The 13,644-nt window shown below is 34.8% G+C and overlaps 1 protein-coding gene across 1 annotated transcript; it reads left to right on the top strand.

The window, feature by feature from the left end:
- Positions 1 to 4,599: 4,599 nt before the first annotated feature.
- Positions 4,600 to 13,435, top strand: LOC149562845 (U-box domain-containing protein 6-like). Its single transcript, XM_089826301.1, has 6 exons — positions 4,600 to 4,991; positions 7,187 to 7,259; positions 8,669 to 8,854; positions 9,389 to 9,496; positions 10,919 to 12,177; positions 12,298 to 13,435. Exons 2-6 carry the CDS (start codon positions 7,212 to 7,214, stop codon positions 13,076 to 13,078), a joined length of 2,382 nt encoding a protein of 793 aa, XP_089682427.1. The 5' UTR covers positions 4,600 to 4,991; positions 7,187 to 7,211; the 3' UTR covers positions 13,079 to 13,435.
- The last annotated feature ends 209 nt before the right edge of the window (positions 13,436 to 13,644 follow it).

The following is a 13,644-nucleotide window of genomic DNA, read 5'->3' as shown; positions in this document are numbered from 1 at the left end:
GACTCAATGTCTTGGGATCCTTAAGGAATATAACCTGTTATGTATGCTTATAGTTGATTGTATGTTATTGTTTCTACTACTATGTGTTCGATGTGAATGGTTTATCTTTCATGTTTAAAAAAAATTTTGTTTGGAAAACTTAGTAAAATTTTAGGTTAATTCTTTTGGATCCCTTGACGAGGCGTTACAGATCTAATGAACTCTTTGGAATAATCAAGTGAAATAAAATATTGTCTTTAATGGCGACATGAGTAATGTATGGAGAGATGTGCATGAGTAAATAATTTGAACTATGGGAGTTACAAACTTATAGGAACATTGGGTGGGAGGGGAGGGGGGCAAGGGGGCTAGGTGGCTATGGTTAGGATTACCTTGCAACCCATGTTGCACTTGTTGGGGATTAGGGATTGGGAGTGCACCATACTATGGCTAAAGAAAACCAAAAGATATATTTGAATATTATTGACTCTAAAAGAATACACATAGGGAAATATAGCTAGAATTTATCATAAGTGTGTTGAAAAATGTGCACCATAGCCTTGTCATGAGAAAATATAGAAGTACCACAAATCATCAATAACACATAAGTCAAAAGATAGAAATGAAGGATTATCATGAACTACAAGGACAACATCATTATGTGAGGGTGATTATAAAAAAAAAGATATCATGTATTGGCATATTACCATTGATATTATAAGTATAATAATCATAAATAACGTCACTAAGTTAATCACATTGTCTTGATTGAAGGTGCAATACAATACTACATGCATTCATATTGAGGGTGTTAAAGTAGGCAAAAAAGGGGCAATATATTGCCTAATAGGGGGAGAAGGTTTTTTTTGGACAAGTGGTGGGGGTTTATATAGGAAAATGGGTTGGGGGTACTAGGTGGCTATTAGAGGGGAGGTGACAAAAAGGGATCTTGGGTCAATATTTTTTGAAAATATGAGGATTATATAGTATCCCAAGAATGCAAATGTTATGATTTAGGTTCACTGAGTAAAGCCCCCTTGAAGTTAATCAACATGGCTAGGTAATCCAAAATAAAATATATATCACTTTTCATTCTTAGTGAGTAAAGATGAAACAAGTGTATCTATTAATCACACAATAGTAGGATCCTTAAGGATGGAAGAATAAAAAGTGACGCTTGGAGGAGAACTACCATAAGACACATACAAGAAATACCTCTTCAATATAACATCACATAAATCAATATACCCTTAGATATATTATGAATATGAAGTTGAATTAGTAGCCAAATCACTATCATAGGTCACCAAAGAAAGATCATTATGAAAGTATAAAATTGTAAATAGATAATTAAGATGAAAATAATGCAATGCAAGATATAAAAGTTGCACTCATACAAACTCAATAAAACATAATATCAATGTTTATCATAACAAATATACTAGATTGCGTCATTGTAACTTGATACTTGATTAAATTCTTGATGTAGATTTTATCAAAAAATTCATAGCACAAGATAAATGTTATCATGTTATTACAATGAAATATGATAGAGCTAACTTGATAATAATAATGATAGATGTGTGATTGATAATAGACTACATAAGATACACATAACAAAATTTAACACAAGCACGCACCAAGTAAACACACGATGATTAATATGATGTAGACAGTAAGGTTCAAATATAAAATTTAAATTAATATTTACAATGAAAATGACTTGGGTCAATTTTATACCCACAAATCCAAATTCAAAAGGATAAATGGAGGACCTAAAGATTAATTATGCTTTCTACAAATATAAGATGACGGGATTAGAATAAAGTAATTTATAGAATCAAAATTTACATAAGAATATACATCTTGTAAACACGTTATTTCAAAAACAAATATACATTTTTTACCATTAGAAATGTCCAAAACAAAATTTCCCTTTTGCCACAGGTTAGTTGTCCATCCATCCTAACACTCTTAAGATGTGATGCATTTTTTGATATTGTTTCTATTGGCGCTCCATGACATTGCTTTCTAGGGGGAGTGTAGCAATAACTTATAATTGACTTTGTGCACCCACAAAGCTTAAACTATACATTAGATTTCAAGGATTTTTTTAATTGTCTATGTATGCAACTTAACTACTTAAAAATTATTTTATAGCTTTTGGGTAGTAACAATTCTTCTTTTAGAATTTGCTAAGTGCCAAAGGGTCAAAAGGCGACCATTTCAAGTTTTATCCAATACCTACTTAAAGATGTACCTAATAATTGTGCACTCAAAATTGCTAGCACTTATGAACAAATGTACGAGTAGTGACACACAAATGTCTTAGCAACGCTTCACAAATGGGCCAATTACAAACTAGAAAAGCTAAAAAGCGTTTGGCTATTGGTACATGTGAAACTTCGCAATTAATTTTTAGTCATCATATTTTAGAGTCCCTTGAAATTTTGTGTTTGTTCAAAATGCACATGACTATTAGAACATATTCAATTATTGGGACTCTTCTCCTAATAATTCTCAATTTTGATAACGTGATTTCAGATGATAAGATGATTTCAAATGAATGAATGCACATCATTTGATTGGCCCATGACAATCAAGAATAAAAATCAACACAAATGCACACTACTAAGTCAATGCACAATGACTAATAGAAAGTTGACAATAAGGTTCAAATATGAAATTTGAATTAGAAAATTGAGAATTCATACACACACACACACACACACACACACACACATGTATGCATATATACACATACATATACATGTATGCATATATACACATACATATACATATATACATGTATTTATATGTACACACATATATATACACATACATATATACATGTATATATATGCATGTGTATATATGTACATGTATATGTATATGTATGTATATGTATATGTATATATGTGTATATGTATATGTATATGTATATATGTGTATATGTATATGTATATGTATATGTATATATGTGTATATGTATATGTATATGTATATGTATATATATGTACATATATACATGTATATATGTATGTGTATATATACATACATATACATATATATGTACATGCACTTGTGTATATATATATATATATATATATATATATATATATATATATACACACATGTATATATACATATAATATGTAATATGTGTATGTATATATACATTATATATACATACATATACATACATATGTACATGCACTTGTGTGTGTGTGTATATATATATGTACATGTATATATACATATATATGTCTGTATGTATATACATACAGACATATATATGTGTGTATATATGTACATGTACATGTACATATATACACACATATATACACACCTGTATATATGTACATGTACATATATATACATATATATGTCTGTATGTATATACACACACACACATATATGTACATATATATATATATATGTTTGTGTGTGTGTGTGTGTGTAAATGTATATATATATATATATATATGTTTTTATATAATCCTAGATAAGAAATTAGAGATCTAAAGATCAAAACTATCTTAATAATTCTCTATATGATAGCGTGATTTCAAATGATTGAATGCATAACTACCAAGAATAAAAATCAACACAAATGTACACTATTAAGTGAATACACAACAACCAATAGAAAGTTGACAACAAGATTCAAATATGAAAATTGAATTAGAAAATTCAAAATTCATCTATAAGAATGAAAATGACTTGAGTTGAATTTGTGGCATAAAAGAAATCAAAGATCTAAGATCAAAACTACCTTTTATAAATTTAAAAAAAAAAAACAATTCATGAACCAATCCTATATGAATGAAAATGACTTGAGTTGAATTTGTGGCATAAAAGAAATCAAAGATCTAAGATCAAAACTATCTTTTATAAATTTAAAAAAAATAAAAATTCATGAACCAATCTTAGAGACAAATAAACTCTTATCTCATGAAAGCCAAAAGAAACAAATTTTACCATTGCAAATCTTAAAAAGAATATTGTCCCAAACTACATGTTCACCCCTCCGTAGATCCATCTTGATCTACCCCACTCTTTTGAGAATCGTGTGATGTACCCATTAAAGCACATTTTCAAAGAAAGATGACTTCGTGGATGGACATTCTACAAATTTTTACTGGTTGCCTTTTTGAAACACTCATGCAAACCTACATACTCAGTGGCAGTGCAATGTAAAATCAAACCTACATACCAATTGTTATGTAAAATCAAACCTACATACTTTGCATGTTTCCAATACATGGTATGCCGGGCGAGTAAGAAACACAGAACTGACTTATCCCATGTACTCTACGTGGGAGAGGTAGCCTAACCAAAACGGCCCGTCGGATTGGACTAGTAGCAAGTGTATCTTCCCCCTATTTCGGTGCACGTACTTCACCACGAGCTAAGTGGAGATTCAGAAATTCAAGTTACGGATCTCCAAGTCTACCAAACCGGCGGAAAAAATCCCATTTTGGCTTTTAATCCAAAACCCATTCCTTAAAACTAGGTAAGGTTAAATGCCCATGTGAACAGGGCCCCGTTTCGAAACGTGCACAGTGACGAGGTGGGGGGGCGTTGTATTTAGATTTCGATCATATGAAAGGACTCCTCAACAAAGTGTGGTCTTCAGACTTACAAATCCAAAGGCAGATCAAGCCGTCCCTCTTGTTTTTTCTTCTAGCCACACTTGTTTGTTTGCACCAGTCAGGCCCTATAGATTTTTGAGCTTCTTTAACTGTTTATCTTCATTTGGGTGCGCTCAGATTTCGCAGAGTTTGATTGAGGATTGGATTGTTTGGGGTACCAATCTCAGTTGTTGCAGAGTTTGATTGAGGATTGGATAATTTTGGGCGCAAATCTCAGTTTTCGCAGCGTTTGATTGCGGATTGGATTGTTTCGGGTGCCAATCTCAATGCCCAGTCTGGATATGCTGTTATTTTCAGCTGTCTGCTGTGTCATGAAGAAGCCTCCTTGGATAGTGTGAATGGTTCTTCTGCTCCGAGGTATAAGCATCGGTTACTTGTGAAAAAATCATGTGCTTGTTCATTTGGAGGCCCCGTGCAAGTTGGGTTTTTTTAAATACCCAATCAAATACCTATCTGGGTTTTGCAGCTTTTTGAAGTTCCAGTTGGAGAAAATTCTGGGTACTATGCCTTGTAGCTGAAGTGGGTTATGCATTTTAGGCTCATGAGTGCGGCTTATTTTATGAGTCAAACGTTTTTAGCTGGGCATTGGAATTAGAATGTGTGCATTGATCTTCATAGCAGATGTAGGTTATGGATATTAGGCTAGGAATGGGTTTTGAACTATGCATTATATGTTTATCTAGGCATTGGAGTTTGACGGAGGTTTGATTGAATCGTTTGTGTTTCTTAGGTCTCCTAGCTGAAGTATGCCATGGATAGTATGCCACAGTACATATCCATCTGGGATCTGTTCTTAAACTGTACTATATGGAGTCTTGGCTTTCTGAGATTGATATGCTTTCGGCCTATATTGTTTAGATGGATCCCCATATTGCGGGGAATCAAATCTTTATCTTATTGGATTTTGAGAACGAGAGGGTGTAGGAGGCCATTATCGTATAACAAATACAAGTTACAATGCTTTAGGATTGCTGTTATTATTGAATACAATCTTAGTATCTCCTTTTTTGCATTGAGAAATAAATCTGTTATAGAGGGTTCCCTAATGCCATTATTATAGTCAAAGAAGCATACGGTCTTTTAGGACGGTTGTTATTGAATTTCCACGGTTGGCTGGTCTTTATCTAGGTTTGTTAGTTTTTCCGGGAGAGTCTGTTGTGTTTGACCTGAAGCTGGAAGAGGAAAGGATGTTTGATAGTTCTAATTTGCTTCTAAGTTTTTTCCACTTCGGGAATGGTCTTTCAGTTTTGCAGTTCTTGTTATTGGAGCCAGTTCTGTTTTTTGGTAGGTTGATTTGGTTGTTATGGAATAACCATTCATTTTGTTTAAAGTGGAGAACACGGTGTGAGCTGTTCTAAATGGCAAAGAGAGGTTATCGCTTAGATTATTTCAACAGTGTATTTTTTGCACCGGACTTATGATTTACAGCAATAGTTTCGTTAATTGAGATAAGTTAACAAAATCCAGGATTAAGTTTGGTCACATGGACAAGTGGCATTGGAGATTATGTCGTATGAAAGGCTTGCAATTCATTGTAGTCTCTTTCACAATCATATTTATTGTGATGTTGGTTCTTGAATTCCGAGTGATCTTATTTCAGTGCCTTGCACACGTTTTAGATCTAGGGATACAAGGCTTCAAACTAGGTCGTCGTGATTCATGATTTAGTTCTGTCTCTGCTAATCTCAACATGTTCTTGAACATCAGGCATGTTTTAAAAGTAAAATCTGCTTGATGGATACACCTCATGCATCATCAATTTTTGTCATTGCCAATCAAATTATTTTGATTAGCTTTTTTCAGGGCTTATGTGTTGTGGTCTCTTTATTTGCAGCTTGATTATGATTCCCTAATTAGACTCATACAAATGTTAGCAAAGTTTAGATTTTGTAGGGTTGTGAAATAAAGTTACGAGTTAAAATGCTGTGGCTATGTGGGCTCTTTTTGCAGTTCAGTATTTGTTTATAAAGAAATTGATCTCGTTGTTGGAAAATTGGAATTATTACAATCATGTGTTTGTATTAGACTGCTCACTGTGCTGCTCCTAGTTGAAGATTGTGCAAAAACTACGAATAAAACTAGTTATGGATGTCTTCTAGCTTTTAATATTCTCATTTAATACTTAGATAGATGTTTGTTGGCAATCTCATAGATGTATTTATAACTTGTGAATGATAAGATTATGAGCAGAAAATCTCTTGTTTTACTACCGTGTAACTAAATTTTGTGAGGCTTGGTTTTCCAGAAGAGGGTATTTTGTGAATGTTTTATAGTTGGTTTTCAAACATATGTTTTGTTGTTTCAAAGATAATTTGGTATATTGTATATTGTAAGTGATGATTGCCGTAGCTGTTGGGAAAATTGAAGCATTTAAAAAAAAGGATTTCCTTTTAATATTAAGTTATTGGAATAATGCTGATATGCCATTGAAATGTGTGTTATGATTTTTATCTCTTTGTGACTAAGATGGTATACAAGGACGCCCAAACTGAATCTGCAATTATTTTTATTATAGGCTATTTCTTACTTTTTGTTTGCATGTGGGAACGCAGCATTTCAGAATAGTCTTAAAACTGGATGGGGACCATGGATGTTGCTGTTGAACAGAGCTTATCAACTGCAAAGGTAGAGTCTTGGTACTATCATTTCCGTCAAACAAAACTTGTAAACAGATTTTATTTTTATTTTTTTCATGTCTTTTCCATCTGTTCGTCAGTTATAATAGTTTAGATTGGAGACTGCATTTACTTACTGATTAGGTTCTTGAGAGCGGAGACTGGATTCAACTAGCAATGGAGTATAAGGGATTCTCCTTTTTCACAAAAAAAATTCCTTGTGAGCTTTTTAACACAACTGGTGAAATGCTTTTGACCTGGAGCAATGAACCGGTGAGGCCACAAACAGGGATCCTCATCCCCATTATTCATTTGTTCAAACTTCAAACCCACAAGCTAAATGGTCCAAAAAAGGTACAAGGCTTGCAAGCGCAGTGGCCAAACAGGGGTCTGAACCTTGGTGACCACTACCCCAACGCCATGTTTAAATGTGGCAGTACACATCTGAAGATAAGGGATATCTCCTTTAGATTGTCTGTCTTATGTCTCATTTTCCAGTGGCCTCATGGTTCAAGTGGTCACAAATTATTGTGGGGTAATCATTTCTTTCTGATGGGTTACTCAAGAACCAAGATTTGATTTAACCAGTAATGGAATAAGGGGTACCTCTATGTTGTCTTCTTTATGTCTCTTTTTTCAGCAGTCATGTTGCAGGAAGGCTGTTCTCTAGATTAAAGTAAGAATGCTGCTTCTGGAGTCAGAGGGTCAGTGTCACGTCTTTTCATGGTTAAACTCTAAACTTCATGTGATTTTTAAATATTAGAAGAATTATAGAAGGAAGATACTGTGTTTTGTCCAAGCAAGTCATTCTGATGTCTTTCAAACATGCCTTTTACTTCCCTTGCCTTCTGGAAATGATGAGCCCTCAAAATTATATGGTTGCTTAATTAGGGGCCACTCAAAACTAGGTGAGCACAAGCGATTGTTAACATCCCTTTTCCTATTCCACTTTTTTCTTAAAGCTTTTCTCGACCTTTTTTTCCTTCTGTTTGTAGTTCATTTGTCTAAAGATCTGTCTCGTGGATATTTCATGTATTTCTATCTTCTTGATTGGCTTTAGATCTTATTTTGGGTGGACTCACAGATTTATGATCAGCTGAAATCTAGGAGATATCTATTGTGTTATTTTGCTATGATTGTTATGCTATCAGTGCAAAAGTCACCAGTTGATAAATCTTTACATGATTGTCTTGTGGACTTCTATGCACTGCAAAGGTCCGAATTGTCATATTTGTATGACACTTCTACATATGTAAACCGGATGGGTTTGCTGCGCTAGAAGGATTTTTTCTGATCTATAGCACAAACAAGCTACAATGCTAATTAGCAAATCATATCAGTTAGTAAGAAATAAGAGAGAGACTGCAATTGAATTTTATAATTTTTCTGATGGATGTGTAAATTGTTATATTTTTGCAGCTACATGGAGGGATGTCTAGGAAACTTGCTAGAGTTGTGTATGGTATGATGAAAATATTTCCTGCAGTAGAAGCAGCACGCCCCAGGTGTCAGTCAGGCATACAGGCCTTGTGTGCGTTGCATCTAGCACTTGAGAAAGCTAAAACACTTCTTCAGCACTGTGCAGATTGTAGCACTCTATACTTGGTAATTCTTGGGTCCTAACTGCCTCAAATTTCGACCAAGACAAATAAGAATACAAATTTCACAACATTATTCTGATGTTGACTTCAGAAAGATATTTCTCTGGTAACTTTTTAAGAAAAGTATATTAATTGAAACTTGAAAACAAAGTAACTTTTCAGGAGGCTTTTTAGTTTTTCACAACTTATGATATGTTTTTATCTTCAACAAAGATAGGTTCATCTTAGGTTGATACTTTTGTTGAAAACTATTTGGTCACTTTTTCATTTCTATGTCGGAGCTTAACAGATACAAACATGATCATAATATTTTAACAAATACTGACACAGCCTTAATATTCGAGCATTCAAAGGTTGGACTGTGTTTGAGATTTAGGCCTTAGAAATTATTTTAAATTCCACTCAAGCTCTGTTATATTTTTTTGAATTTTTAATGTAAGGAATGCTTAGTAGGACTAGGTGCTTTGCATTTCAAGATTATAAAGGCAGAAGTTGGTTACATTGTTTTTCCTCATTCTTACCATCTCCATATTTTCAGGCCATTACTGGGGATTCAATTTTGATAAAGTTTGAAAGGGCCAAGAGTGCTTTGGATCAAAGTTTGAGGCGTGTTGAATCCATAGTGCCACAGATACTGGGGCAGCAGGTAGTTAGCTAACAAATCAAGCTTGTTATTTGTTTGCAGTTTTCTTGTATATCACTTTGTGCTTTTGATCCATGCATCTTAAAATATGAGAATAATGGGAAATGTGATTTCTTTTCATTTCTAATCTGTGGTTCGGCATCTATCTATGAAATTAATATTTCTAGCAGAAGATCCTACCTCTGAGTATCCAATTTTGGTTGGCCGGGTTAGTTTTAATTTTTTGAGAGACTGATTAAACAATTCTGAAATTTTACTTTCTTAGGGGAGTGCTTTTGTTGGGGAGAAACATTAGTTATCACCATCCCATTGATAGAGTTGCCTATAAAGAACAAATCCATTGGTGCTGAAACAGACTTGACACATTGTCACTTATGTAAGATAACCGTCATATGAGAAGTTGCAATGTATAGCTGCTATGTGCTGTGCAAAAGTTAAAGGCAATGGGAGTACAATGACTACTTTCCCCCATTCTTTTGTATTATTCCAGGCATAAAAGTTCTTGAATGTTTTGGAATTTAGTATCCAATTTGAAATTCATAACCCATGGCTTGCCCTGTATTTATTATTAGTATTTGTGTCCTTGTTTCATCGAGTGAAATCAACCAAGCAAACAAAAAACTGTTTTTGGACCATTTAATTCCATATCCAAATAGCATTCAAACTCATTTCTAGGATACTTAAATGATTGAAAAGTAATGACTTGTTAGGATAGTTTTTTCCATTTAAGTGGAACATGGTTTATAGAGAAATATTCTGCACTGGTCTGGCCAATTGCCCACGTATGACTGACATAGTTATTTAACATCTTTGGAATTGTGAACCTTTTTATGACCTATTTTATCTTCTCTTCTCAACTTAAATGTTGTTTAAATCGGCTCACCAACCTGGCTGTTATACACAAAGATGATGATGCCATGTGAATTTCATACAACTCCTCTTAGTCTTGAAGGTATGTGATTGAACCTATAAGAGAGGTGGAGGAGGGGGGTGAACATGCAGAATTTTTCATGAGAATCAGTGTTCTTCTGATCATCCCATTATAGTAAATTCTTTGTTACTTATGAAGCCTCAAATTTTATTTTTCATTAAAACTATTGATAGAATGGTGCATTAACAAAAAAATTCCATTAGGAGAGGCATAATGTATATACCTTTCCTTTTGGCTTCCTAGTTGAATTTCGTATTTACATTATTATGAAGTGCTTTGCAAGTTTTGTATAAGGTTAATTCTGAAATAGTTTTGATTTGCCAGTTTCAATGTACCATCTGAGTGGGATTGCAATTGATGTGCTAATAATTAAGTGCATACATTTCAATTGTTTTCTTAGTTGTGAATTCTGTATATAGTCTATTGGATGGATGTTGCTAGCTGGAGATGCCTTCACAATTCAATTCATTAATGCTACTAAATTGTTGATGTAGATTGCTGAAATTGTCAATGAGCTCGAGGGAGTCACATTTGCTCTTGAACCATCAGAAAAGGAGATTGGTGATGAGATCATTGCATTGCTACAACAGGACAAGGATTCCAGTTGTGAAAATGGTACATCAGAATTGGATGCTTTCCATCGGGTGGCTTTGAAGCTAGGCATCATCTCCTCAAGAGCTGTCTTGACAGAAAAAAGAGCACTTAAGAGATTGCTTGATAAAGCTCGCCATGATGAAGACAAGCGAAAGGAATCTATTATCGTTTATCTTATGCATCTTCTCAGAAAGTATGCTAAGTTTTTTAAAAATGAGTACTCAGATGGTCCTGACTCTCCATGCTCAGATCCGTGTTCTCCATCGGTAAGGAGTTCCCTTGACAAGGTTACTGGGAATGGAAGGAATGGTGATCGCCATGTATCAAGGGCTCACACATTTAATATAGCCAGAAAAGAGACACCTGGAGGCTCAGGAAGTGTGTTAGTACCTCCTGAAGAATTCAGATGTCCAATTTCCCTGCAACTGATGTCTGACCCTGTAATTATTTCTTCTGGGCAAACATATGAACGGATTTTTATTGAGAAATGGCTCAGTGAGGGTCACAAAACATGCCCCAAAACTCAGCAGAAATTAGCACACCTTTCTTTGACTCCTAATTATTGTGTAAAAGGCCTAATTGCCAGTTGGTGCGAACAGAATGGGATTAAAGTACCAGATCCACCGATCACTTCCCCTCCTTGTAGAGACTGGAGATGGGATTTGGCAGACTCTGGATCCATCAAAAGTGTTGATGGTGTTCGGTTAAAAGAGGTCAAGATAGTCCCGTTAGAGGACAGTCAAATTTCTGGTGTCGCTGAGGATGATACAGGCAGATTTTCAACAGGTACTTTCAGTAGCAGTTATTATTGTGACTCTCCGATATTGCTTCGGAATGAAGGATCTGGTGAAACCGATGATAAAAACCTGTCTTGGTCACATGGCATGGTTGAATCACAAACTGTCAAAGAGGACCCTTATAAAAGATATGAAAGATTGCTTGCAAGCCTTAGTGGACCATCATTAGAACTGCAATGTAAAGCAGCAGAAGAGATCAGACAATTGGCAAAAGATAATGATGAGGCTCGTTCATACATGGGTTCTAATGGTTTTATTCATTCTCTTGTAAAATTCCTACGTTCTGCCATTGATACATCTAATACACATGCCTTTGAATCTGGAGCTTTAGCACTTTTCAACATTTCTGTCAACAATAACAGGTAAAGGAGATTTATGAAAACATACATTAATCTAATCTTGAGTTTGTGTTAGACTAGTTGTGTTGGAGAACCAAAAACTCGATGGTTACCTGTGTTTGTGCTTTGTGCTTTGTGCTACAGGAATAAAGCAGCAATCTTAGCTGAGGGTATAGTGCCTCTTTTGTTGGAAATTCTTGATTTGGGGACATCTGAAGCAGCTGTAGCTGTATTGCTTATGCTATCCAGTTGGGAAGAGAATAAAGCTAGCATTGGAGATTCTGGAGCAATACCTGCTATCATTAAACTCCTGGATTCAGATTCTAACCAACTTAGACAAGATGCTATAAATGCCTTGTATAATCTATCTACATATGAGGGTAATAGCTCCCACATAATAGTAGCAGGGGCGATTTCCAAGTCTGTTTCTCTTCTTATTGATGGTGAAGCTGACTTCACAGAAAAATGTATTACAATTTTGTATAATCTTGCTTCCACTGAAGAGGGAAGAGCAACAATTGCTGCTACTGAAGGTTGCATTGGAGCGATTGCAGATTTTCTTGAGACAGGAACATCCTTTGAGCAAGAACAAGCAGCAGGTCTTCTTTTACTATTGTGTACTAATAGTTTTGAAAACAGTCAAATGGTTCTGAGGGAAGGTGTTATCCCTGCATTGGTTACTCTTTCTGTTAATGGAGGTCCAAGAGGACGGGATAAGGCTGAAAAACTGCTACAACACTTCAGGGATCAGCGACAACAAGAAGTTTTGTGCCAGTCTCAGGATGTGTGCATACCACCTCAGCCATCAAACAATGGGGAGAACCCCAAAGTAAAGAAAACAATCCATAAAACAGCTTCCAAAAAGATTGGCCGAACATTGAGCTTTTTTTGGAAGTCAAAGTCATTTGCTTTTTATCAGTGTTAGCATATGTGCTTGCAATCTGATTGCAAAGCATTTACCCGAAGTGTTTGTAAATGAATTTCGTTTGTTGTAGAGTTATAAAGTTTTGTCTTTGGTCAGGACGATTTGGTGAAAGTCTTGACTGTTCATGTACGAAAAAATAGGTTTTGAATCATCTTACACCAGAATGATTCAGGAGTATACTGTACAAAGTTTCAAGAGAAGAATAATTATATATGTTAATATAGCCCTGCTTAGTTGCAGATATGTACAGCAGCAGAAAGAGGATAATAGTCTCCTTTCAAGAGGCCGAGGATTAAAGGATTTTGGTTGATTGTTCTTTATCAGTGCATAACATGAAATCTTACCATCTTGCCTCAATTTTTGGTTTTGGAATCTGTTTTTTCAAAGGTGTTTCAGTCCTCATTGATCATGCTTGGAAACTGTTTCGATGTTTGCCTGTATCAATCAAACCGTTACTGTTTTCCAAATAAACCTGATTTTATTGTCTTGGGTTTTTTTGGGTAATTGGTCTGTTTATGCGAGTGCAAGCTGGTGTCACAATTATAAAGTTCGATCTTTTCTGTCCT

This window comes from Cupressus sempervirens, chromosome 4, assembly GCF_028749045.1.
Source record: "Cupressus sempervirens isolate cs-2001-9-10 chromosome 4, ASM2874904v1, whole genome shotgun sequence".
NCBI classification, from domain to species: domain Eukaryota; kingdom Viridiplantae; phylum Streptophyta; class Pinopsida; order Cupressales; family Cupressaceae; genus Cupressus; species Cupressus sempervirens.
This window is presented reverse-complemented; position numbering and strand designations above follow the sequence as displayed.

Excerpts from the sequence above, each read along its gene's own strand:
- LOC149562845 (XM_089826301.1), top strand. The coding sequence starts at position 7,212 with ATGGGGACCATGGATGTTGCTGTTGAACAGAGCTTATCAACTGCAAAG. Across the intron at positions 9,497-10,918 it reads CACAGATACTGGGGCAGCAG|ATTGCTGAAATTGTCAATGA; the intron begins GTAGTTAGCTAA and ends TTGTTGATGTAG. Across the intron at positions 12,178-12,297 it reads ATTTCTGTCAACAATAACAG|GAATAAAGCAGCAATCTTAG; the intron begins GTAAAGGAGATT and ends TTTGTGCTACAG.